We start from the raw sequence: 23,849 nt of genomic DNA on the forward strand, positions 1-23,849 counted from the left end.
TGAAGGGAGCTGAGCCAGTTGCCCTCTCAAATTCTCCAGTGGGGAGCAAAGGATACTCAGTGCTCCAACGCCTTTAGGAGTTAGTCAGTACCGCCCTCCCCTACTGTATTGTGCATCTTTTCACCTCATGGAGTACAAGTACCCTCATGGGGTACAAAGAAAGGATTTCTTTCCAGAAAGCTGGAAAGAGTGAGCCTGATCAGGTCACATGCCTGAACCTGGCTTCCAACTTCTTCCCCGCCCTGTCACCACCACGTCCCCACATTCAACAGTTGGAGGGATTCCACTCTTCCCTTGGCACTCAGAAGGCAAAGAACTTGGGTGTCTCTCATATTTCCTCTCATTGTCCCCTTACTGCTGCATCGTGGTTGCCACTCTGCAGTGAAGGGTGTGGCCTCACTCCCCTGGCGGCCTCACTCCCCTGGCACCCTCCCTACAGTTGAAGGGCTGGCAGGGGTGAGGGGCATTTTCCCAAGTTGTGACTCAGCTTTCTGGGTATTCATATGGTGGCCAACTTTGACACTTCACTCATTAGGGACCATAGATCCTAAGAGGTGGGGAGAAGGGCAGCCTTTCATGAGAGATGTTTCAGAGGTGGGGGATTCAGGCCCAAACCCCTGCATCCCATGGCCACTCAAGCCACCTCTACACCCCTAAACTCCCAGCTATATCTAGAAAATGAAAGACTTCCAGGAGTGTGTGTGTGTGTGTGTGTGTGTGTGTGTGTGTGTGTGTGTGTGTGTGTGAGAGAGAGAGAGAGAGCAGGAGATCAGGGGCCATTGGATATTGGGTTGGAACCAAGAGGTATAAAGGAGCCAGGAAGATGCTAGTTGGGGGGGGGGGGGGTGTCCAGATGGTCCTTATTCTGGGGAGCTAATAAACCAGGAGAGTGAGAAAATTAAGAGAAAAGGATTTCCAGAGCCCCAGTGGGAGTCGAGGAGTAGTAAGAAGTAGGGAGGGAAGTTCTGGTGACCAAAACGAACTCCAGGAAAAAGAAGTCTGTGTGTGTGTGTGTGGGGGGGTGTTTGAGGTGCTGAGTCCCCAGGGATTTAAAGGCAAGGCCAAGGAAAGAGGGGAGGGCCCTGGAGATGCGGGAAGCAGGCAGGGACTGGAAGCGGGCAGACAGCAGCTGTGATGTTTCCGAGTTCTTCCCAGTAGTTCCTCTCAGTTCCGTTTCCAGTTGTTTCTAAGCCATTAAATTCTTTCCAGGCGAGATAAGGGGCCCGCCCCACCCGGATCTGTCACGTGTATGGGGGTGGGGGGGGGCGGTTCAGACTGACCAAAGCAAGGGGAGCCAGGCGGGGGACTGAGTGAAGACGGAGCCCTTGTGCCCCTGGAGGCACCTCTGAGTCCTTCCATCCCTGCTGAACCGTGAGTCCAGGACGCAGCGCTTTTGGCCAGAACAGAATTAGGAACCTCTGTAGGAGCCTCCTGCAGTCGGCTGCAGGGCTGCAGCGCTCCCAGTCAAGGCAGATTCAGGGTCCTCTCTGCAGGGACCTCTGTACCCTCTGTGCCCTCCCAGGTCCTGCCTCCGCAAGGCTTGAAGCCTCTATCCCCAGGTGCTGTCACCTGGGGAGTCCCCATCTGAGTGTCAGAAGACTTTCCCTCTGATACTTTCCCTGAGCTTGGGATCAACTGCTCGGGCACTCGGGATTCCAGGAGCACTTTTCCAAGGAAGTTCAGCGAACTAACAGCAGTTCAGCCTAGCCTGAGATTCTCCCAACTCCAGAGCTCCAACCTACTGACAACCACCTTCCCGTTCAAAGGCAGGCATCCACCTCCACCCCCCACGTGCACTGTCTTCCCAGACACACCCTCCACAGGGACTCTAGTCCCGGGTGCACTGTCCAGTTTCCCCTGTCTCGGCAGAAAGTTCCTGCTCTGGGACTTTCTCTGAGAGCCCTGCTGCCGCAGCTTTGCCTGGAGTAGAGAGAGGCTGATAGATGCGCACATCTCTCCCAGCTCTGCCCCCCCCCTCTCTCTTACCTGAGCAGTGAGTGGCTGCAGCGTCTCTGCACCTGCTCTGCCCCTGACCTCTGGAGGGGCTTCTCGGGGCAGGGTGGGTACCCTGTGGCGGTCCTGGGCTCCCTGGAGTTCCCCTTGCTCACTTCTTGCAGCAGGGACTCACTGAGCTGGGACCCAACTGGACTGTCGATTTCTCAGCCACAGTAAGAAGGAGGGAGCCTACAAGAACAGGGGGAGGAGAAGGGGAGGACCAGCATTAGGTCAGGGAGGGGAGCGGAGATAGGGCAGGTCCTCCCACCCGGCTGGTCTGATCAGGCCCTCCCCACACCATCACATGTCACCCCTCTTCTCCTCCCACCAGCACCCCAGACCCCCGCCCTGTCTGGAATCACTGAGTCCCACAATACCTTCACCTCACTCTTCCATGCCTGGTGCACCGCCCATGTTCTTTCTCAGTTTAGCCTGACTTAACGTCTCTATCCCTTATGTCACCCTCCCCCCATCTGCCTACTTGTTCCTTAGTTCTCACCTGTTTTCCCTCACCACTAATATCCACCCCCCATCTGTCTGTTGCCACCTTTATCCCCCTCTCACTTCTTTCTCAACAGCGCTGGGCAGGCAGAGGGGGCAGGAGGAAGCCATTCTCCCAAGTCTAACTCCTTTCCCAGCATGGAGACTTATTTTCAAGCCTTTCCCCACCACCTACACCGTTTCCCATGTGCTCACTTGCACCCTGTCTCTTCCTCTATCTTCTTCACTTGCCCAGTCCCTGTGCTACCTCTCTGTTAAGTTCTACCCAGTCTGCTATCTGTCCTCAGCCTGGGATAACTGTTGCCTTAAAAATAAATAGATGGGTGGTCTGGGAGGTGGCACAGCGATAAAGCTTAAGCAAGAGGTCCCGAGTTCGATCCCCAGCAGCACATGTGCCAGAGTGATGTTTGCTTCTTTCTCTCTCTCCTGTCTTTCTCATAAATAAATAAAATCTTTTTAAATAAATAAATAAATAGATGGGAGTCTGGCGGTAGCACAGCAGGTTAAGCGTAGATGGCACAAAGTGCAATGACTGGTGTAAGGATCCTGGTTCCAGCCCCCTGCTCCCCACCTGCAAGGGAGTCGTTTCACAAGTGGTGAAGCAGGTCTGCAGGTGTCTTTCTTTCTCTCGCCCTCTCTGTCTTCCCCTCCTCTCTCCATTTCTCTCTGTCCAATAATAACTACAATGATAAAACAGCAAGGGCAACAAAAGGGAATAAATAAATATAAATATGTAAGTAAAATATATAATTTATGTTAATGAGAAACAGAGAGAGAAAGATACAGAGATTGAGAGAGGCCAGAGCACTGCTCAGCTCTGGTTAATGGTGGTGCTGGAGGCTGAACCTGGGACCTCAGAGCCTCAGGCACAAGAAAAGAACCGTTATGCTGTCTCCCCACCCACTGTTGCCTTTTCATTCTTCCACCTCAGCAGATTCCTACAGAAATGACAGATGAGACTTGGGCATTGACTCCAGAAGGGTTTGGCTGAACACCAGGAAGTATAAGATTTGGGAAGGAAGTTGAGTTTCAGGAGAGATGGGCAAAAGCATCTTGGAAGTTAGGAGGAAGGTCTAGGGATAAAGAAAGAACCACCCAGGCAATTATGAGGAGGGGGCATAAATGGAAGGATGGGAGGGAGCTAATGTCTGGGTGCTCCCATGGGGGAGGAGCAGGAGTAGGGAGAGAGTTGGGGGCAGGAGGGAAAGGGAACTTGTATTTTTGTTGTTGCTGCCACTGGGCTTCACTGGTTCCAGGCTGACTTTTTCAGAGAGATAGATAGACAGATAGACATGGGCCTATGTGGGGACAGGGGTAACCACCATGGGATTGAAGCTTCCTCCAGTGCTGTGTGGACTTGAAACTGGATCATGCATGTGGTAAAGCAGGCACACTAGTTACATGAGCCATTTTTCCAGCAGGTACTTTATTTATTTGTTTATTTTTAAGATTTTATTTGTTAATGAGGATAGGAGGAGAGTAAAAGAACCAGACATCACCCTGGTACATGTGGTGCCAGGGATTGAACTCGGACCTCATGCTTGACAGTCCAATGCTTTATCCACTATGCCACCACAACAGGTACTTTATATATAAAAAGAAGATTTGTTTTATGTGAGATAGGAAGTTTCACATGAGAGAGAAGCCAGAGCATGACTCTGGAACATATTACATAGGGACCCAACTGGGAGTCTTAATTATGCAAGCCCTGTGCTCCACCAGTTAAGCTATTTACAGGACTGTGTGAGAAAGGGTACTTTATTTTTTGTAATATTTTAACTTTATTTTTGTGAGAGAAATAGATACAGAGACCAGAGCACTGATTATCTTGGGCTTATGGTGGTTCAGGGAAGGAAAGTGTTCTTTAATATCAGCAGGAAGGAAAACTGACCCAGAGGGTGGCAGACACACCACATAAAGCTGCTGGCTATTCTTTTCCTCTCTCTGTTGCTCCCCACTTCTCCCCCTGCTCTCTCTTTAGATAGTGGCAGAGAGAAAGTACAAGAGACCACAGCACCAGAGTTTCCTCCAGTGTGATGAAGGCCAGCCTTGGACCTGGGTCGCATACATGGTAAAGCAGTAAGCTGTTCAAGCAAGCTATTTCTCCAGCCTAAAGTATATTTCTTTTCTTTTTTTTTTTTCTTTCTTCCTTCATTCCTTCCTTCCTTTTTTTTTTCTAAGATGGCAATTTCACTAACATCTTCTATCCCTGTTTACCTCCCTGGATCAGAGACTGAAAGAGAGACTTTAGCTAAAAAGGAGAAATATTTAGGTTGGGTGAAGCCCCGTCCCAGGTTTCACACTAAGGACTAACTTCTTACTCCCTCTTGCAAGCTTTCTTATTGAGTAGCTTGGACATCACAGGTGGTGGGTGGATGAAAGGAACATGCTGCAACCTGAAAGAACCTGCTTGTACTGTTTGGATTGAAGCACAGGTGTCTGCAGTCTAGAGCAGACCCCCCCTTCCCATATGCCACAGGTGTGGGAGTTTCTAGGTCAGCATGTGTTTGTGATGATACTCAGTTAGCTCTCTGTAGCTCAAGGCAAAGGCTCACATGGGTTCTCTCGTGGGTGTCCCCATGTGTGTCCGTGTGTCTGGGTGTATGTGGCTGTTTTTTTCCTGGCCTTGATGTGGAGGATGAGGTCAGCATCTTGGACACAGCTTCCTTCCTCTGCCTTGGCATAGGTAACAGCTTCCCTCTGAACTCAATCTCTAGTAGAGGTTGGGAGAAAGCAGATGAAAGAGTGAGGGAGGGTTTGAAGCAGCTCTCCATGGGGAGAGAAGAATCATGGAGGATGGATTTTCTTTGACATGTCCAAATTTCAGTAATTTTTTTCATGGACAAATACATTTTTCCCTGTGCCCTATATCTTGTTTTATTATATTAGAAGTCTGGTCACCCTAAACAGAGAGTGGTTAGGGGACCCTGGAGAGAAGATCTGGGAAAATGGTGCTGGAGTATTTTAGATTTCTAGTAAAGGATGCCAGAGGCTCAGAGGAGAGTGCATTTACAAGCATATCCGGCACTTGAGAGAACCACTGAAAGCTTAATAGACATAATTCCAGGTCCCCAGTTGATACCTAAAATTTGATTCAGTGCTGGAGAGATATTCACTGGGGCACTTTCACTTGCTTTGTACATTACACAGGTTGGAGCCCCAGAACCATATGGGAGGTGCTTTGGTACTATGGTGTCTCTCCCTCTCTCCGTGAGTGAAAAAGCAGCCTGGAGAGGTGAAATCATGTATTGTGAGGCCCTGGCTCCACAACATTATATATATATTTGCCTCTAGGGTTATTGCCGGGGCTCAGTGTCTCCACTGCTCCTGGAGGCTATTTTTTTTTCCATTTTGTTGCCCTTGTTGTTGTTATTGTTGTCATTGATATTGTTGTTGTATAGGACAGAGAAATAGAGAGAGGAAGGGAGACAGAGAGGGGGAGAGAAAGACACCTGCAGACCTGCTTCACCACTTGTGAAGCGACCCCCGCCCCTGCAGGTGGGAAACTGGGGGCTGAAACCAAGATCCTTACACTGGTTTTGGGTATCATAGCAGCAGTGCACTGGACATGCAAGCCTGAGATTCTCAAGTTCAGTCCCCAGTATGACCATAAACCAGAGCTGAACAGTGTTCTGGTGTGTATGTGTGTGTATGTGTCTGTCTCTTTCAAAGAAAGAGAGAAAGAAATTAAGAAAGAAAGAAAAAAAAAGGGAGGAAGGAAGGAGAAGAAAAGAAAATGAAGGAAAGAGAGGGAATGAGGAAGGGAGGAAGAAAAGTATGGCTCACACCCTGCAGGCTCTTGGAAGAGTTCACATCTTACATGTTTTACATCTCACCAGAAAAACACTAGCCTTGCAGAGAGCAGGTGCTTAAATATGTTTGTCAATACTGAATTGCAGAAGAACTGAAAGACAAGAACCAGGGAAGAATTTTTGTAGGGAGTTTAGCATAAAAGGAGGGAAGCCTAGAGGCCAGAGCTGGGTTTCTTTCACCGGGGAGCCCCAGTGATGAGTAGAAAAGCTTAGAGTGTTCTTGAGAACTGTGTGCATGCTCTGGCTATTTTCTAAGTCCTCGGTTTAGGTGTCTTTGGCTCTGGATCCCTGTCCTTGAATGAACCTTCAACTTCCTGTTCTGATCTCAGGAGAATAAAGGCTAAAAGATACAACAATGAAGGGAAGGGAAAGACCAAGGGAAGGGGAAAAAGGAAAGACAAAGATGAACAAAGGCAATTAAGGGCAAGGAGCTGAAGAGTAAAGAAAGGAATGATGAGAGGGCAGGGGCTGTGGTCTAAGGCAACAGTTGGGGGGGGGGGGGGAATAGTTGTTGTGGACTTCTGTTGACAAAGCATTTTCTTCCTGTTTTTCCTCCCCCCCAAGTTCTTTTCTCTATCATTTATTTTTCTTTATTTGGGGGATTAATGGCTTATAGTTGACAGTAAAATGGTAATGTGTAACATTTCTCAGTTTTCCATATAACATTCTAACCCCCCACCTAGATCCTCCTTCACCATCATGTTCCAGGACCTGAACACTGCTCTCTGCCGCAGAGTCCTTTACTTTGGTGCAATACACCAACTCTAGTCCAAGTTCTGCTTTGTGTTTTCCCTTCTGTTCTTATTTTTCAACTTCTATGAGTGGGACCATCCCATATTCATCCTTCTCTTTGTAGTTTATCTCACTTAACATGATTCCTTCAAGCTCCGTCCAAGACGAGGTGAATTCACCATTTTTAATAGCTGAGCAGTGTTCCATTATGTACACCACAACTTACTTAGTCACTAACCTGTTGTCAGACACCTGGGTTGCTTCCAGATTTTGGCTATTACAAAATGTGTTGCTATGAATGTAAGGTATATATACAGATCTTTTTGGATGGTTATGGACAAAGCACTTTCTTTGTCTTTTTATAGTGAAAACATCTCATTAATATCCCTTTGTGGATGAGGAGACAGGCTTACAGATGCCAAATGACTTGTCCAAAGAAATGGTACAGTAATGGTACAGGTAGCTCTCCCCCTAGGTTTTCTTAATTCCAGGTATACTCTCCTCTCCCCCCAAAAGCAGTTCTGGGAGGATTGAAGACTTAGGACAGAAAGCAATAAAGGGGACTCTGGAAGAATCTGAGAAATAAGGATGAATGATCTGAAACTTCTTTCTACATCCATTTATTTTGTAGTCACAGATATTGCCAAGTTGAAGACGGTGGGGGTGGAGGGAGGGCAGCAACAATCTGTGACTGAGAACTGAAGGGTATAAAGTAGTACAAAAGGAACACAGGCAGAAGATAGCCTGAGTGAAATATGGGAGAGAACTAAGAAACCAGGGAGGAAGCATTGGGAAAAGGACTAAGAAACTAGGGAGGGTGGGAAAAAACAAAAAAAAAAAACCCTAGAATGAAGAATTGGGATCCTTAAAACTTCCTTTGCCCAGAGACATGGGTGTGGGGAAAAGGGAGGAGGGAGGACATTTCTATCTTGTGACAAAAGAAAGTCACACAATTGTTTTGTTATTTCTCTGGGGCGGGTGGGTGCAGTATTTACCAGAGGGACTGAGGTCGCTGTGGCAACCACACATCTGGGCCCCGGAATCCAGATGTGCTGTATCCAGAAGCCATAGCAGAACGATGAGGCAAACTCTAGGCTCCCCAGTTCTGGCCCCCACAGCTGGGAAGAGGACAGATTGGAGTGAGAAGTGGAGAAGGGGGAGGATGGAAGAGAAAATGAAAGCGGGGGAGGAGAGGAAATCATGGAAAGGGACTAGGAATGTGGACAAAAGAATGGACAGAGAATAGAGTGGGGTGGCATGAAAAGAGAGGGGGCGAGCACAAGGTCAGCAACAGGTGACTAGAAGAAAGGAAAGAAGGAAAACAGAAGGGAGGAAAGAAAAGAGGAAGGAAACAGAATGAGGCAGAGAGCAAAGCAGAGACTACAAGCAGTGAGAAACAAAGCAAGGTGATGACTTGTGCTGGGGGTAGAGGACAAAGAAAAGGCAGGAAAGATGTCTAGAGAAAAGAGGGAAAGACACAGGGTAAGAGATGATAACAAGAGAAAACTAAGAAGGGTTAGGACAGCAAGGAACCACAGAAGTGATGGTGGCTGGCATGCTGGTCTTGACGGGCTCTGGTCGAGGTCCACAGGGCCTGGAGGGTGGCAGCTCCGGCACTGAACTATCTTGCCTCCACATCCCTCTCAATCCTTCCCACCACTCTGTCCTCTAGATGAAGAAGGTCTGATTCCAGGTTCACACCAGTGCCATCTGTCCCCTGCCAATTGGCCAGAAGCACTTTATAAGCCATCTCTGTGGTCCCAGTCCCAGACACTAACACTTTAAGCACTTTCCTGGGCTGGAATCAAGAAAGAGAAAAAGCACTGGGACAACAGTGAGGGACTCCGATGGGTTAGGAGCAGAGCAGAGGAAAAGGGCGTGTCTACTATCAACCAAGAATACCAGTTTAAAAGGACTTGTTTTATCTATTTCATATTATACACAAGAAACGGAGAAAAATCAGAGCACTGTTCTAGTACATGTGGCACTGGGATTGAACTGGGAGCTTCAGGCATGCAAGGCCTGAACTTTACCCCAGCTCACGCAAGAATATCATTTTTCACTTTTTTTTTTTTCATTTTTCACTTTATCAGCTTTGAGTAGGTAGAATATCCCATCTTACAGATGCAGAAACTAAGGTTCAGAGCATTTAGGTTTCGTATCAGAGAACCCCAACTCAGGTGATCTGCCCCTTTGTTCCCCTTGCACACCCAGCCTGGATAAGGTTGGGAAAGACTCAGGGGACCTTGGGACAGGAAGCACCAGCTGAGGAGCCAGGACTGCCCTCTGGAGGGATGTGAGGCCTAGTTCCTGGGAGCCCTAGTTCCAAGTTGTCATAGTTACTTGGTCTGTTTTCACCCCAAACACAGTGATGGGGAAGGGGGGCCTGGCTGGACACGTGAGATTCCCCCCCCCTTTTCCTTCAAGCCTGGGCTTGTGGCCCAGGCAGCCTGTCCAGTCATCTGGGCATAGTGCCGAGGCCAAACCCACACCCTCCAGCTGACCCAGGACACTCCTGCAGGGCCGGACCTGACGCACTGCTGGACAGGAGCCGCGATGGGGATCCCTGCAGGTTGAATGAGATTTGGCCCCTCACCCTCTGTTCTGCTCCCTAGTCTCCTTATTAGGACGCACAGAGTTTTCTTAACTGGATTCTCAAATCCTAGTCTTTCCCAGTTTAGGGCTAAGATGATCAATACCCCTACTGTCTCCTCATATCATCCCCCCTCCACTGCGGTCCCTCCTTTCCGGGCTCATAGCCCTCTGGCCCCAGCTCTGTTGTTTGTTTGAGCTGTTCCTCCTGGAAAGCAAGGGGGGGGAGAGAACCTGCTAGAGTGCAAGGGACTAAGAGAGGCTGCTCACCCTGAAGGGCGTGGGGCCCCCTGTGCTTCCTGTTTACCCAGACACATTCCAGGGATCTGTATCCTCCATGTCACACCATGGGACACCCCTCCCCTGGCCCCCTTGCTAGACACAGACATAACTCAGTGTTACAGGGGTGAGGGCAAGGGGATGATGAGGTTTGTGATACCACACCCACCCCATCCAGAGCCAGCTATGTCTTCAGTCTTCTGCTTGGTTTTTTGTTACTAGCCCTGTGGAAGCTACTTTCCCCCCAGACTCACCACCATGAGCCTGGAAGGCATCCATTATTCTTTTAACTCTCTCCAAATTGTTTATTTAATAATAAAAAAGATGTACACATACACAGGCCTCATCTCTGCCCACCACTCCTGTTTTACTCCTAGTTAACTAGCTCCAAAATGTAAAAAATTTCCCTTGTCCCACCTGGGGACTAAATTCCCACTCACCCCCAACAGAAAGAGAAAAGAATAAAAAGTGTTCACCTCAAAAAATTAACCTAACTCAATACCCTTAAAGAAGTAAAGACTGGGGGGTTCACAGAAATGAGAGGGGATCTATTATTTTAAAAAAATTGTAAGAAGAATGGTGACTGTCCATAACCTCCAAATAAGTGCTTTAGCCGCCCCCACACCTTGTCTTTCTTTTACCAATTCCCCAAACCTAGGGACCAGGGCAATTAGGAATAGTCCCACTTAGTAACCCCTCCCTCCACCCCCCTCGTTCTAAGTCAGTGTGAGTCATGGAGGTCAGGGATGGTTGAGGTAGAGGGACTCATGGGTGGTCTGGTGGGCTTGGCTGGCTGCAGAAGCTGGCAAGGGGCCACCTGTAGTATTGCCTGGAGTTGAGGACGGCTGCTTTCGAAGTGAGGGGGGCACTGTGGAGGTCTTGATGTGAATCACCCTGGTGTCCATGACCTCACACTCGATCTGCATCATTTCCTCATAGTCTCCTGAAGCTCCTCGACCTGACAGGGTCTCTGTGAGAAAGAGAGAATCAAGGATGAGGAGAAGAGAAAGCAAAAAGAGAAAAGAGGTCAGAAAAGTTGAGGTGAGCAGGCCATGGTGAGGAGGCAGATCCAGAGTAAGATTTAAATGACTGAGATCAAAGAAAGGCAGAAAGGCAGGAAAAGGAGATGACATCAATGAGTGTGAAGACATAGGAGAACAGCAAGAGGAAAAAAATTTTTAAAGAGTGAGAGGTCTGGCAAATTCCTAGCTACCTCACTCTGCCCAGCACCCACCCAAACACCAACAGCTGGGGAGAACCAACAGCCCTATCTGCCCCCCAGCAGTCTCCTGAGCCTTCTTTTCTCCACCTTCTTCCTGTTCTTCTCACCTACGTGTCTAGCCCCTCTCACTGTTTCCCTCTCAGCTGCTCAGACTAGACTATGGGAACATTTTTCTTCCTCAATGTCAGTACATCTTCCCCATGTGCAACAGGAAGAGAATTACCATTGGGGGCCATGGCAGGCATCACCAGTGACATCTTGGGCCGAGAAGTCTTGTTGTGACTGATGGCTGGGAGTAGCAAGTGGTCCTGGGGAATAAAAGTGTCAGGCCATGAGGATAAAATAAATAATAAAAAAAAAACACTGAGTCTGTTTCTGACTTGACTCTATAGCCTCAACCTGAAAACAAGTTGCTGGGACACCCTGAGTGACAAGGATAGGGCAGGGAGTAAAAACTCACCCTTCGGAAGGAGACAACGTAAAATGTGTCTTCCCGTCGGTCAATTGCATCCAGGAACTCTGGCTGTGAACGATCTGGGTGACGATACAGCTGCAATTGACCCACAGAATCCCTACAAGATGGAGGAACAGGATTTGGGATGCACTAGTAAATGCACTATGCAGTTCCCACTGGGAAAGGGGAAAGAAGATAAAAGAAAAAGAGACAAGGACTACCCTGTGGGTGAGGGAGGCAGACTGCCATTAGTGGCAATGATTATACGCACAGCACAGGTCCTGGGGACATAACTCCTTCAAATGGGACATCACTTAATATATAAGCAGCCCCCTCCATTTACCTTTCTAGGGGCCCAGGGGGTTGGGTGGGAACCGCCTTAACTGGAGGTGACTTCTTCCGTAGCTGAGACTTCTGGAAGGAGAAGTATCTAAGGCTTTGAAGAGGGTGAAGGGAAAGAGACAGACAGCCCCTGGAAGTTGATGCCGCCTCACACCTACACTTGCCTGTCCCCTAGTTCCTCAAACCTCCGCAACAAGATGCCCACTCACAATCCCCAGACATGCAGTTCTTGTCTTCAAGTGGCTTTCCTTGAGCCAGCCTCACCACCCCCTCCTACCTGTCTTTCCTGAGCCCTCTGAGGGGTTTTCCGCCGGCCTCTCTGGTGGCGCTGGACCCAACCACTCAGCTCATCAGCAAGCCTAGAAAAACAGAGGAGAGTAAAACCTCCATATCAGGCCAAGACCCCCATTTTTTTCAGCCAAACACAGGAGGGAGAAGAGAGAGCAAGGAGGGCTAGTGCTCTGGCGCACAAGGACAGCCAGGCTGTCTGTGGAGGGGTCTTGGGATGACAAAGCAGATGTCCTAGTGGAGAATCCCCCCCATACCTTAGAGACTCAGTTCGGTTGAAGTGCCGGCAATCAGAGGCGAGGAAAAGCTGGTCTAGGTCTCTCAGTAGCAACTCCTTGGTGCCCCCAGGAAAAGCTGTCAGGTTCCTGAAGTGAGACAGAAAGAAGGCTATGCTCAGAGGTGCCGTGGCACTCCCCATTAACAGGGGATACAGTGATGGCAAGAGAACAATTCTGGCTCATCTCAAAAGAAAAGGCAGCTTTGGGGGAGAAGATATGATCAGTACCCCCCAAACCCAGAGGGTCCTTTCCTTACCTGAAACTTGGTCGGTCTGCAGGGCTGGGCTGGGGCTCCTTCTGAGCCAGAGAAGAGTCCTGTAGGGGCTGGAATCCATGAACCAGCTCTTGTGTTGAAAACTCCAGCAAGTGTCGCCGGGAGCGAGGTTCCTCCCCACTTGTCCGAGGAGAAATGGGAGCCGGAGGAGGCTCACTGATACTACAGATGTGGAAGAACAAAACAAGAGGAATTCTAGCCTTATCAAGCACATGGTTAAGAGCAATGGCTCTGAAGACAGCCTGTCTAGACTTACTCTGTCCTACAAGACTGAATCTCTCTATCTTTCAGATGCAGAGAATAATGGACCATACCTCATGGGGCCAGAAAAAAACAAGAAAGGATAGCACTTTAACTAGATCTAGAAAGCAGTAAGCACTTATTTATTTATTTATTTATTTATTTTACGAGAGCATTGATCAGCTCTGGTTATGGTAGTGCAGGGGATTGAATCTGGGGATTTAGAGCCTCAGATGTGAGTCTCTTCGCATAACCACTATACTATCTACCCCCACACACACACACTAGTCACTTTTTATTAATGCTATCATCATCAAATGCCTCAGGATGTACCATTTAAAAATATTTATTTATTTATTTATTCCCTTTTGTAGCCCTTGTTGTTTTATTGTTGTAGTTATTGATGTCATCGTTGTTGAATAGGACAGAGAGAAATGGAGAGAGGAAGGAAAGACAGAGTGAGGGAGAGAAAGATAGACACCTGTAGACCTGCTTCACAGCTTGTGAAGCAACTCCCCTGCAGGTGGGGGGGCCTGGGGCTCGAACCGGGATCCTTTCGCCAGTCCTTGCACTTTGCGCCACCTGCACTTAACCCAGGCACTACCGCCTGACTTCCAGGATGTACCATTTATAAGAGATGTGTAGAATTATCTTTTTAACCAATGTTAAATGTTTGAGGCCAAGGTTATAGTTTGCTAACCCTTGATACAGACTCACATAAACAGCAGAGACAGAGAACTAGAGGTGAGCAAAGAGACAGAGCAGGCAGGCAGGCAGGGACAAGTCAGAACAGTTCATAGGTGAGGCAATACGTGAAGCAGGCAGGGAGACAAAGGAGAGGCAGGCAGAGACAGGGAACACCAGCAGACACACACCTAGAGAAATTCCCCCTTTCAACAGACAGACCCAAAAATAAAAAAATAAAAAAAAAAAGAAAGAAAGAGAGATGTGTAGAATTAGAAGGAACTGGTTGGAGACACCACTGGTGTGAATAACTCCAGAGCAGTCTCAATATAAATGGAATTAAAGGGACTATAGTGACTAAAGCAGGCAGTTTGATGGCTGTGGGACAGGCTCCATCTAGATGCAAGGAGGGTTCTTACCTGACAGGCCCAAAGTTGAAGGCAATGAAGAGAAGGAAGACCATGATGCAGACCACCTTCCTGTTTCCAGACCCTAGCTTGAGTTCGCTGTTCTAAGGTGCAGAAGAGACAAGAGAGGGCTTGGAATCACCCCAAGGATGCCATCACACCTAGCCCAATTATTCTCCCAAGTACAGACCAATCTAACCTCAGCCAGCAGGGCCTCTAGCCGCCGCCGGAGGGCAGCATTCTCCCGGCGAAGCTGTTGGTTGTCGGCCAGCACAGCCTGCAGCCGAGCCTCCAATCCCTGCAGATACTCTTTCTTCTTTCTCCTGGACTGGCAGGCAGACTCCCGGTTCTTGATCATTCGCTGTTGCCGCTTCAGCAACTTTGCCTAAGCACCCAGAAGGTCAGAAAAATATTTTTTAATTGTTAGATGGGAGAGGGCAACTATGCCCCTCAACTCCAGGCTCTTATGGCTAGTCTTCGTACACAGGCAGGGGTTTTCCCTCTGTTGAAACAGCTTGTGGAAAGGGCCCTTCACTCAACCACTCCCTATTCTTTTTGAAATGAGAGAAATGAGATTCTCTCATTTAAAGGAAGAATGTCCTTTATCCTGGTTTCTAGTGGAAGCTCAGTTCCTTTTCTTGGTAGGATGGCCTTCATTCTCATTTCTCCTTTTTCAGGGACTCAAGTTTAATTTCTATAATTTCTTTCTATAATTAAGGAACAGTTGGCTAGAAGATATCTCAGTGGAAGAGCACAGGGCATGCATGTATGAATGCTAGGTTGATTCTTGAGCACCATACATGCCAGAGCTTAGTGTTCAGATCTCTATCATTAAAAAATAATAATAATAAAAATAGGGCCTGGGAGATATCTCAACCTGTTATAACACAGAACTTGTGTGCCTGAGGCCTCAAGGTCCCATATTTAATCCCTAGCACTACCAAGAGTTGAGCAGTGCTCTGGTGTGTCTGTCATAAATATAAGCACATATTTTTCTCTTGCTTTTGTGCAGAAGATAGCTTTTTCTTCTTTTTATTTTTTACATGGAAGGATTAACAGATTACAGTAAATGCAGTTGTTGATACATATGTAAACTTTCTCAATTTTCTGCAAAGCACTCTCACCCACATCTAGACCCTCCTCCACCAGGACCTGAATGCCCCACCCTCCCATCTCCCCAGAGTCCTTTACTTTGATGAAATATATTAAAATCTTTTTTAAAAAGGAGCTGGGTGGTGGTGCAGCGGGTTAAGCGCACATAGCGTGAAGCACAAGGACCAGCGTAAGGATCCTGGTTTGAGCCTCTGCCTCCCCACCTGCAGGGGGTTCGCTTCACAGGCTGTGAAGCAGGTCTGCAGATGTCTATCTTTCTCTCCCCTCCTTTCTCCATTTCTCTCTGTCCTATCCAACAACAACTACAGCAATAACAACAATAAACAACAAGGGCAACAAAAGGGAAAAAATAAAAATTAATTAAAAAAAAATAAAAGGGGTGGGTCGGGTGGTAGCACAGTGGGCTAAGTGCACATGGCACAAAGCACAAAGACCAGCGTAAGGATCCCACTTCAAACCTCCAGCTCCCCACCTGCAGTGGGGTCGCTTCACAAGCAGTGAAGCAGGTCTGCAGGTGTCTTATATCTTTCTCCCCCCCTCTGTCTCCCCTCCTCTCTCGATTTCTCTCTGTCCTATCCAACAACAACATCAATGACGACAACAAGGTCAACAAAATGGGAAAAAATGGCCTCCAGGAGCAGTGAATTCATAGTGCAGACACTGAGCCCCATCAATAACCCTGGAGGAAAAAAATAATAAAGCCACAGCCTGCAACTGTAAAGTCAGAGAAACTACCAGGAAAAAACAAAACAAACAAGCAAAAAAACTTTTTTTTTTTTTTTCCTTAGGGTTAGCCTCCCTTTTCCAATTACTACTACATAGTGTGTCTATCCTGCTTTTGATTTACTTAGATCAACCAAGCCCCCCTTCTCTCTCTTTCTTTTTATTGACACCAGGGTTATCCCTGGGGCTTGATACAGGCACTACAAATCCACCATTCCCAGGAGCCATTTTGTCCTTTTATTGTTTTGTTTTGTTTTCTTTCTATTATGATTATTACTATTATATAGGACAGAGAGAAATTGCAAGAGGATGGGGAGGTAGAGAGAGGAAGAGAGGGGCTAGATGGTGGTACACGCTACAGTGTGCAAGGATCTGGGTTCAAGCCCCTGGCCCCCACCTGCAAGGGGAAAAACATAATGAGTGGTGAATTAGAGCTGCAGGTGTCTCTGTTTCTTTCCCTCTCTATCTCACCCCTTCTTAATTTCTTTCTGTCTCTATGCAATAATAAATAAATAAAAATTAAAAAAAAAGATCCTCTACTCATAGTCATTTATAAAAAGAGAAGTGGGGAGGGGGGAGATAGACACCTGCAGACCTGCTTCACTGCTCATGAAGAGAACCTCCTATAGGTGGGGGGTGGGGGGCTCAAACCTAGGTCTTTACATTTGGTAATATGTGTGTTTAACCAGGTGCACCACCACCTGGCTCCAATCACCCCCTTTCTCTATCTGCAGTAAAAGCACACCTTGGGAGTCTAAAACTACAAGGAGTTGATGCTCATATAAACAGGAATCTACTCTGACCTTCAGGTCACGTTGGCTTCCTCACTTTTTGTTTGCTCATTCCACAATTCTGTTCCATGATAGACTTTTTTTCCCTTCCCTAGTACTTACATCCACTTCAGGTGGGCAGGAGTTCCCAGGCATAGGAGCTGGAACAATGCTCTTCCTCTCAGGCCGAGAGGCAGGGGGAGCTGGTCCTTCAGGCTGGACTCGAATAGTACCTTGGATGAGGACAACTGGGGACACTGGCAAAGGGAGCACGGGAAGGGGTTCAGAGCACTGTTAAGTCAGGTGGGGTCCTTGTGTCCACCCCCACACGCGAGCACCTAAGCCTTACGAGCCTCAAAAACAATGAGCTCCCTGAGGTCAATCTAGCCCGTATCCTTTCCTTCTGTACCTGGAGGTGGCTGGACAAGAGGCTGCAAAAGGACAGTGGTGCTGGGAGGCACAGCTCTGGATGGCATTGGGACAGTAGTTATCACTACAGGCTTGGGCTGCAGAGGTGGCTTTCGGGTGGGTGGGGCTTTGCCTGAAGGAAGGAATGTTGAGGCTATAAGCCAGGATTCTCCAGAAATCTGGCAAGACTTATCAGAGGACCCTTTTACCTGAGGTGCCATCAGATGGGCCCATGCTGATCTGGACAGCTCCAAGTGGGGGACCTGGGACATCCTGCAGGACACATCCTGGAGGGGATGGGGACTCTGTCTTCACTTCCAGCACCTCCTCTCCTATAAAAGCCTATGTGAGGAATTCCAGAAGATCCATGAGTCAGAGGTACTGAAAAAAGGTTGCTGAAGAAGGAAAAGTTGTCACACCTCTGAGAGTCATGAGGAACTCCCTGGTGTGCCTGGGGGAAGGGTGGTTGAGGCCTACCTGACTGGGGGATTCTGCTGAGAGCAGAGAAGCCTCAGAGTTGATGGAGGAACATGGAGAGACAGGTTCAATCTTTGGCTGGACATCTATGGGGTAGCAGGATAAGACAAAAGGCTGGATGTCAGATACTAAAAGAGAGTTGACGTGGGGAAATGGGAGACAGTTTGGTTATAGGCAGACAATTCAGGAGGAACCATGAAGATGTTGATTTACTGGTTCTCTTCCAGCCTTCTTTACCTATTATTTCCTTTCTCTTTCAGGAGAGTTTGTATGTTTGTTTGTTATTTGTTTGTTTGTTTTATCACTGCTAAGTTTTCCTTGACAGTATTCTTGCTCTCTTGCTTTGCCTCTTCCGAACCTGTCCATTCATGTAGAGAAGGCCCATGCCTGGGCCTGCAGGGCTCTTATGGACCCAGATTCCCATCTTACTGGATGCCCTCCTCAGACTGTCCCAATGCCATCATAGCTCCCCATGCTAACAACTGCCAAGTCTAAATCTCAACTCTTGTCTGCTTCCTTGGACCCTGATCCTGATTCCCAAACTGCCTGCTGGTGACTTCAATTCTCATGCCCAAATTCATTCATCCAAATTCAGCTGACCTTAACCAGTGTTCACTGCTTATTTCTTCACACAAATTCCTTCCAACTACGTCAACACCAAATAGCAAAGTTTCAGTCAGCTCCGAGCCACTGTGCTCTCTGCTAAACCTATCTGCAGGACTAGCTGGCAGCTGGAATAGTAGCTCAACTGGCAGAGCACTGGACTTGAGTGTCTGAGATCCTCAGTTCAACCTATGGCACCAGGAAAATGGTGTAATGGTAGAATTCTGAACATACAAATATGAGTTCCTGAGCTCAATGCCTAGCATTTGCATACTCTGATTTTCTCTTTATCCTTCTCAAGAAGATAAATATTTTTAAAAATACCTTTTAAAAACATTTATTATTGAATAGAGACAGAGAGAAATCGAGAGGGGCGGAGGAGATAGAGAAAGAAAGAAACACCTGCAGCCCTACTTCACTACCCATGAAGCTCTCCCCCACCCCCACCCCCACCCTGCAATGGGGACCAGGAGCTTGAACTCTGGTCGTCGCACTCTGTAATGTGTGCTCTCAAGCAGGTGCTTCACCACCTGGCCCCTAAAAATACCTTAATAGTAGAGGATAACATGATACCATTAGCCCCATCCTTTGGAAGTTATCAACCATCCTTTTGCTGTTAGTCTTTAAATCTTTGTCTTTCTTCTTTGTAACTTCTAATAATATTCTGGATATGCCTACCTATTCCTCCAAATCCACTCTCTACCCTTTCTTGACCTAGTCCAAAGCTCAGGAAAAAAAAAAAAAAAAACTTGGATGGATTACATCAAAGGACTCCTTGCCCCTCTGACTTCTGGTTAGAGTTCAACTAAAGAGAAATATAGCCAGCATACCCTGAGGGTGTTCTAAAATCAACAATCAACAAGTTCAACACTGAATTCATTATTCTCCCTACTAAAGGGTTCCTACTCTTGCAGTCTCTATCCAGTGAATAGTACCATCACTCAGTGAAGTTTTTTAGTGTTTTTTGTTGTTGTTTGTTTTTGTTTTGCCTCCAGGGAAGTTTTTTAGTGTTTTTTGTTGTTGTTTGTTTTTGTTTTGCCTCCAGGGTTATCGCTGGGGTTCAGTGCCTGCACTATGAATCCATTGCTCCTGGAGGCCACTTTTTCCCATTTTGTTGCCCTTGTTGTTGTTATTATTGCCAGGGGCTTGAACCGGGATCCTTATGCAGATCCTTGCGCTTTGCGACACGTGTGCTTAACCCACTGCACTACCGCCTGACCCCAGTGTTTTTTTTTTTTTTAATCTTTTATTTATTGGATAGAGACATCCCAGAAATTGAGAGGAAGGGGGAGATAAAGAGGGAGAGAGACAGAGAAACACTTGCAGCCCTGCTTCACCACTTGTGAAGCTTTCCCTTTGCAGGTGGGGACTGGGGACTTGAACCTGGGCCCTTGCACTTTGTAACATGGCCACTACCTGGCCCCTGTGTGTTTTTTAATTAATTTATTATTATTGAATAGAGACAATAGAAATATTGAGGGGAGGTAGAGATAGAGAAGGAGAGAGACACCTGCAGGTCTATTTCACCATTCATGAGGATTTCCCTCTGTAGGTGGGGGCTAGGTGCTTAAACCCAGGTCTTTGCATACTGCCAAGTGTCCACTCAAAAAGGTGCACCACCACCTGACCCTGTGAATTATCTTATAATATTTATTTTCTCCCCAAAGATACACACGTTCACAATACACTTACATTAATTGCCCTAGTCAGAATCAGGGGCATCCTCTTTGACTCCTACCTCTATCCAATCTCCAGGAACTCATTATCCTACTATTCTCTCTTCTTATTTCTTGGTATCTGAATATCTAACCTGATTAACTGCATGAGTTTCTAACTAAGAGTCCCTTACCAGGGTCCCCACTTGGCCCTGTAGCCTCTGTAGCTTTCTATGCCCTGCTCACATCTCCTCACATCTATTCTGGACAGTTGCTAGCTAGACACACACACACACATGTCTCCACATTATTCTGGGTTATTTATACCTGTCCCTCAAATCTCAGCTCAGAAAACCACTTATTCCTAGTCCAAAGGCATGAGATTCCTCCCCTTACAAGTTTTCATGGTACCCTGTGATAATATCTATTTCAGAATAGCCACAACTATGTTGATTGGTACTTGTCTGTTGGCCTCCATCACCACTCTACAGGATTCTCAAGCCAGAATAGTGACCACGTCATTTTCATCTTTGTATCCCTAGCACCCTGTCCACTATCTGGCTTGGAGTAGATACTCAATAAATGTAAACTGAGTAAATAAAGAAATCAAATTCAGCATGTGTAATATTAATTGTAGAATCCAGGAGTTGGATAGTTATTCTAACTTTTCTATCTATTTAAAAATGTTTATAACAAAGAGAGTAGGGAAATAAAAGCTTTATGAATGAGACAGCATTCTTGTGACAACACCATTTTATCAATCAATAAAAGGAACACAAATATGCCCCAAGCTGTACACATTTTTTTATGCAAAGCCACAAGAAGTTAAACTAAAGCCAGAGAGATCTTATCTGACCCCTTGGGAAAGCAGGTAGGGTGCCTGCATTGCCATTCATGTGACTTGGGTTTGAGCCCCAGCACTACATAGAGGAAGTTTCTGTGCTATGGTAACACACACACACACACACACACACACACACTAAATATGAATTTAAAAGTGGTGAGATTAGGTGGGTACAGATAGCATAGTGCTTATACAAAGACTTCCATGTTGAGGTTAGGAAGTCTCAGGTTCAATATCCCTTATAAGCATAAGCTATACCTGAGCAGTGCACTAGTTTAAATTAAAAAACAAACAGTGAAACTGTACATGTGTGAGACCTTGGTTCTACCAAAAAACAACAGAAAGTTAAATCACACAATACGATACTAAGGAAACAAAGATCAAAAAAATCCTCTTCTCTTCAGTGCTTCCCTTGCTACAGTTTCCTAGCAGCTGTCATGCTCCACTCTGCCTGATTTCTCTCCTGGTTATGTGCCATTTCCTCTCCACATCTTTCTTTCCTTCTCCTGCTGCTTGTACCTCCCCCCTTGTCTTCTCTCTCTACTTTCATAAAGCTCATGGGTGATGGCAGGCTGCTATTACCTGATGGATCATCAGAGGTGGGGCCCACATTGATCTGGACGGCTTCAAATGGGGATGTAGGATCATTGCCCAGGAGGCAGAGCGGGGGTGCCAATGATTCTGTCTTCACAACTAGCACATCTCCTACACCAGAGACCTGGGTAAGAGTGGAGGTGAAGCCAGGAGGGAGGGTAAGGATCCAGAAAAAGAAAAGCGGGTGTTGCAAGTAAGAGCAAGAATAAAAGTTCCAGAGTTTACCAACTAATTAATCAGTATTCTGTTCTGAATGGTACTCAGCATCTTCCTAAATTCTCTGGTCCCCTTTTCTTTGTAGTTTATTCCTTGGAGGATTAGTGAACACTCATGATTTCAAGTACTGTCTTAGAATGGGTAATAACTGATTCAGAATTCATAGCTGTAGTAAACATCTCTTTTCTTCCCAGCACCGCCATACCATCACATACTAAAAAGACTCTATCTCCACTTTTAGAAAACCAGAGGACATGTGACAAATTATAATATTAAAGAAATGGTACTGGCAGCCAAGTTATGCCGTACTCCCATGGCATAACTCATCTAACACAAGTATTTTCCTTTATGTCAGTGGATGAAGGGAATGGAGCAGAGTTCCTGTCATAGAGAGTAAAAGATGGAGGGAAGTGGCTTCCTTACCTGGCTGAAGGGTTCTGTGGAAAGATGTGATGATTCAGAGCTGAGGGAAGAGGAAGAGCAGGGGGAGGATGGCTCAGACTTCACCTGTAGATCTGGAGGGAAACACGTTAGAAAACAGCCAGAAAGTAGAGTCTGAGAAGAACCCAGAAAGTGCCCGAGGGTGAGAGAGAGAGAGAGAGAGAGAGAGAGAGAGTATTCCTCACTGTGGCAAGAGGAGAAACACGTGTAAAAGGCTAAAGGGAAGAGCAGTGCACAGGAATTCAAGTGAAGATGTGAGGACACCTGAAGTTGCATTGAATCAAATGGCTCTTACCTGGAAAGATGGGCAGGGAGTCCCACGGGGGCTCAGGGGGACTGACATCCATCCCCACGTCGAGGGAGCTACTGCCAAACTGAATGAGGGAGGACAGGAAGACAAGAAGACAGGAGTGTTAAGAAGAGACCGAGTCTCTACAGATGAGTTCAGACCCGGGGCCACCCCCCAGCCCCGCCATCAGAGGTGAGGGACAAGGCCGGCGCCACGATACCGGGACATCCTGCTCTGGGTAACGGAAGAGCTGCGTCTGCTCCTCAGCCACTCCATCCAGGCCGGTGTACAGGGCGCAGTCTGCGGGAGAGGCGACCCGTCAAGGGGTCGTGCCGAGGCCCGGCCTCCAGGTCCACACCCATCCCGCGCCCTACAGCTCATTGGCTCCACTCGGCCAGACCCACCGCCCGCCCACTTGAAAAGTGACACATACCGCCATGGAACTCGAGCCCCTCCTTGCCCGACCCCGGAACAATTCGGTGTCTCCGCAGCGTGCGGAGAGTCTCCCCAACTCCCGTACCCCCCGACTGCAAGAGCCCCCCCCGCTCCACCCTCTTTCGGAGGATGGATTCCGTATTTGCCCGGCCTTCCTCTTGGGGCCTCCACTTCCTCCCTGCGTGCCTCGAGGGCGCGCCATGCCACAGCCCCCTCCCTTCCTCACGGCCTCCCTCCGCAGACCCCAGTCCTCCGGGCTCAGCAAGTTGTCGGTGAAAAACCGCGTCGGATCCGCAATCTCACTGAGGAGCATCAGCTCCGCCATCTTTAGCCCCCGCCCCCCCCGACCATGAGACGAATTCCAAGGCCCGCCTCTCCCCGGCAACTAGCAATCGCCTCTAGGGGGAAAAAAAAAAGGGGGCTGGGCCGGAAGTCCTACCGACCAGTAAGCGACCTGAGTGTGGACCACACGCGTTAATGAGGGGGCGGATGTACCGGCTGGCCAATTGGAGGACGGCTCTTCAGGCTCCCCGCCGCTGTGAGTTCTGCGCATGCGCGAGACAGGACTATGTTGAAGGCGAATTGGGAGGCGTAGTTCCCCAAGATTTAAAGGGCCACTGTCTCTCCAAGCCAATCTATTATTATTATTATTAAATTATTGCCACAGAGTTATCACTGGAGCTCGGTGCCTGCACGACGAATCCACAGTTCCTGGAGACCATTTTTTATTTCTTTTAAAAATATTTTATTTTTTTAGTGAAAGAGAGATAAAAGAAACCAGAGCACTGCTCAGCTCTGGCTTATAGTAGTCCTAGGGATTGAACCAAGGACCTCAGCCTCAGGTATGAAAGTCTTTTGCAGGACCATTATACTGTCTCCCCAGCCCCATTTTTTCCTTTCCTATTTTGGATAGAAACTTGGAAACTGAGAGGAGGCAGATAAGGTGAGACACTCGCAGCGTTGCTTAAACTCCCCCTTCCTGCAGGTGTTGGTCTAGGGCTTGAACCCAGGTCTTTGCACATAGTAATGTGAGCAATCTACTGGGTGTGCCACTACCCACCCCTTCCCAAACCGATCCTGAAGTGAAAGGTTTGGGCAGCTTCTAGATTTCTTCAAAGATAAGTCCCTCACACAGTACTGCACGTGTGGCCATAAAGTTATATGTGGTTGGTAAAAAGAAA

General features: G+C 47.6%; 2 protein-coding genes across 23 annotated transcripts in view; both read right to left on the reverse strand.

Moving 5' to 3' along the window:
- TNXB (tenascin XB) overlaps positions 1-2,175 on the reverse strand; it is a 93,432-nt gene extending 91,257 nt beyond the window's left edge. For 10 of the 22 annotated variants that reach the window (XM_060189508.1, XM_060189513.1, XM_060189509.1 and 7 more), the window contains exon 1: positions 1,987-2,175. The gene's annotated coding sequence lies outside the window, so the exon portion shown is untranslated. The remainder of the gene's footprint in view (positions 1-1,986) is intronic. The other 12 variants (XM_060189521.1, XM_060189518.1, XM_060189520.1 and 9 more) reach the window with 3 other exon arrangements.
- A 6,770-nt stretch (positions 2,176-8,945) lies between these two features.
- Positions 8,946-23,036, reverse strand: ATF6B (activating transcription factor 6 beta). The gene is made up of 18 exons (XM_007527396.3): positions 22,912-23,036; positions 22,454-22,533; positions 22,240-22,318; positions 21,927-22,018; positions 21,276-21,411; positions 17,592-17,677; positions 17,324-17,456; positions 17,116-17,247; positions 16,830-16,963; positions 14,300-14,485; positions 14,113-14,204; positions 12,752-12,931; positions 12,475-12,582; positions 12,207-12,288; positions 11,931-12,001; positions 11,594-11,705; positions 11,357-11,441; positions 8,946-10,881 (listed from the first exon to the last, which is right to left on the reverse strand). Exons 1-18 carry the CDS (start codon positions 22,991-22,993, stop codon positions 10,652-10,654), a joined length of 2,100 nt encoding a protein of 699 aa, XP_007527458.1. The 5' UTR covers positions 22,994-23,036; the 3' UTR covers positions 8,946-10,651.
- Between the last annotated feature and the right edge of the window lie 813 nt (positions 23,037-23,849).

This window comes from Erinaceus europaeus, chromosome 4 (genome assembly GCF_950295315.1).
Source record: "Erinaceus europaeus chromosome 4, mEriEur2.1, whole genome shotgun sequence".
NCBI classification, from domain to species: domain Eukaryota; kingdom Metazoa; phylum Chordata; class Mammalia; order Eulipotyphla; family Erinaceidae; genus Erinaceus; species Erinaceus europaeus.

What these genes read in the sequence shown, in the direction of transcription:
- ATF6B (XM_007527396.3), bottom strand. Translation starts at nt 22,993, where the DNA reads ATGGCGGAGCTGATGCTCCTCAGTGAGATTGCGGATCCGACGCGGTTT. An exon ending in CACCTCTGATGATCCATCAG is followed by an intron (nt 17,678 to 21,275) that starts GTAATAGCAGCC and finishes GCTACCCCATAG; the next exon opens with ATGTCCAGCCAAAGATTGAA. An exon ending in TAGAGGCCCTGCTGGCTGAG is followed by an intron (nt 14,205 to 14,299) that starts GTTAGATTGGTC and finishes TCTGCACCTTAG; the next exon opens with AACAGCGAACTCAAGCTAGG.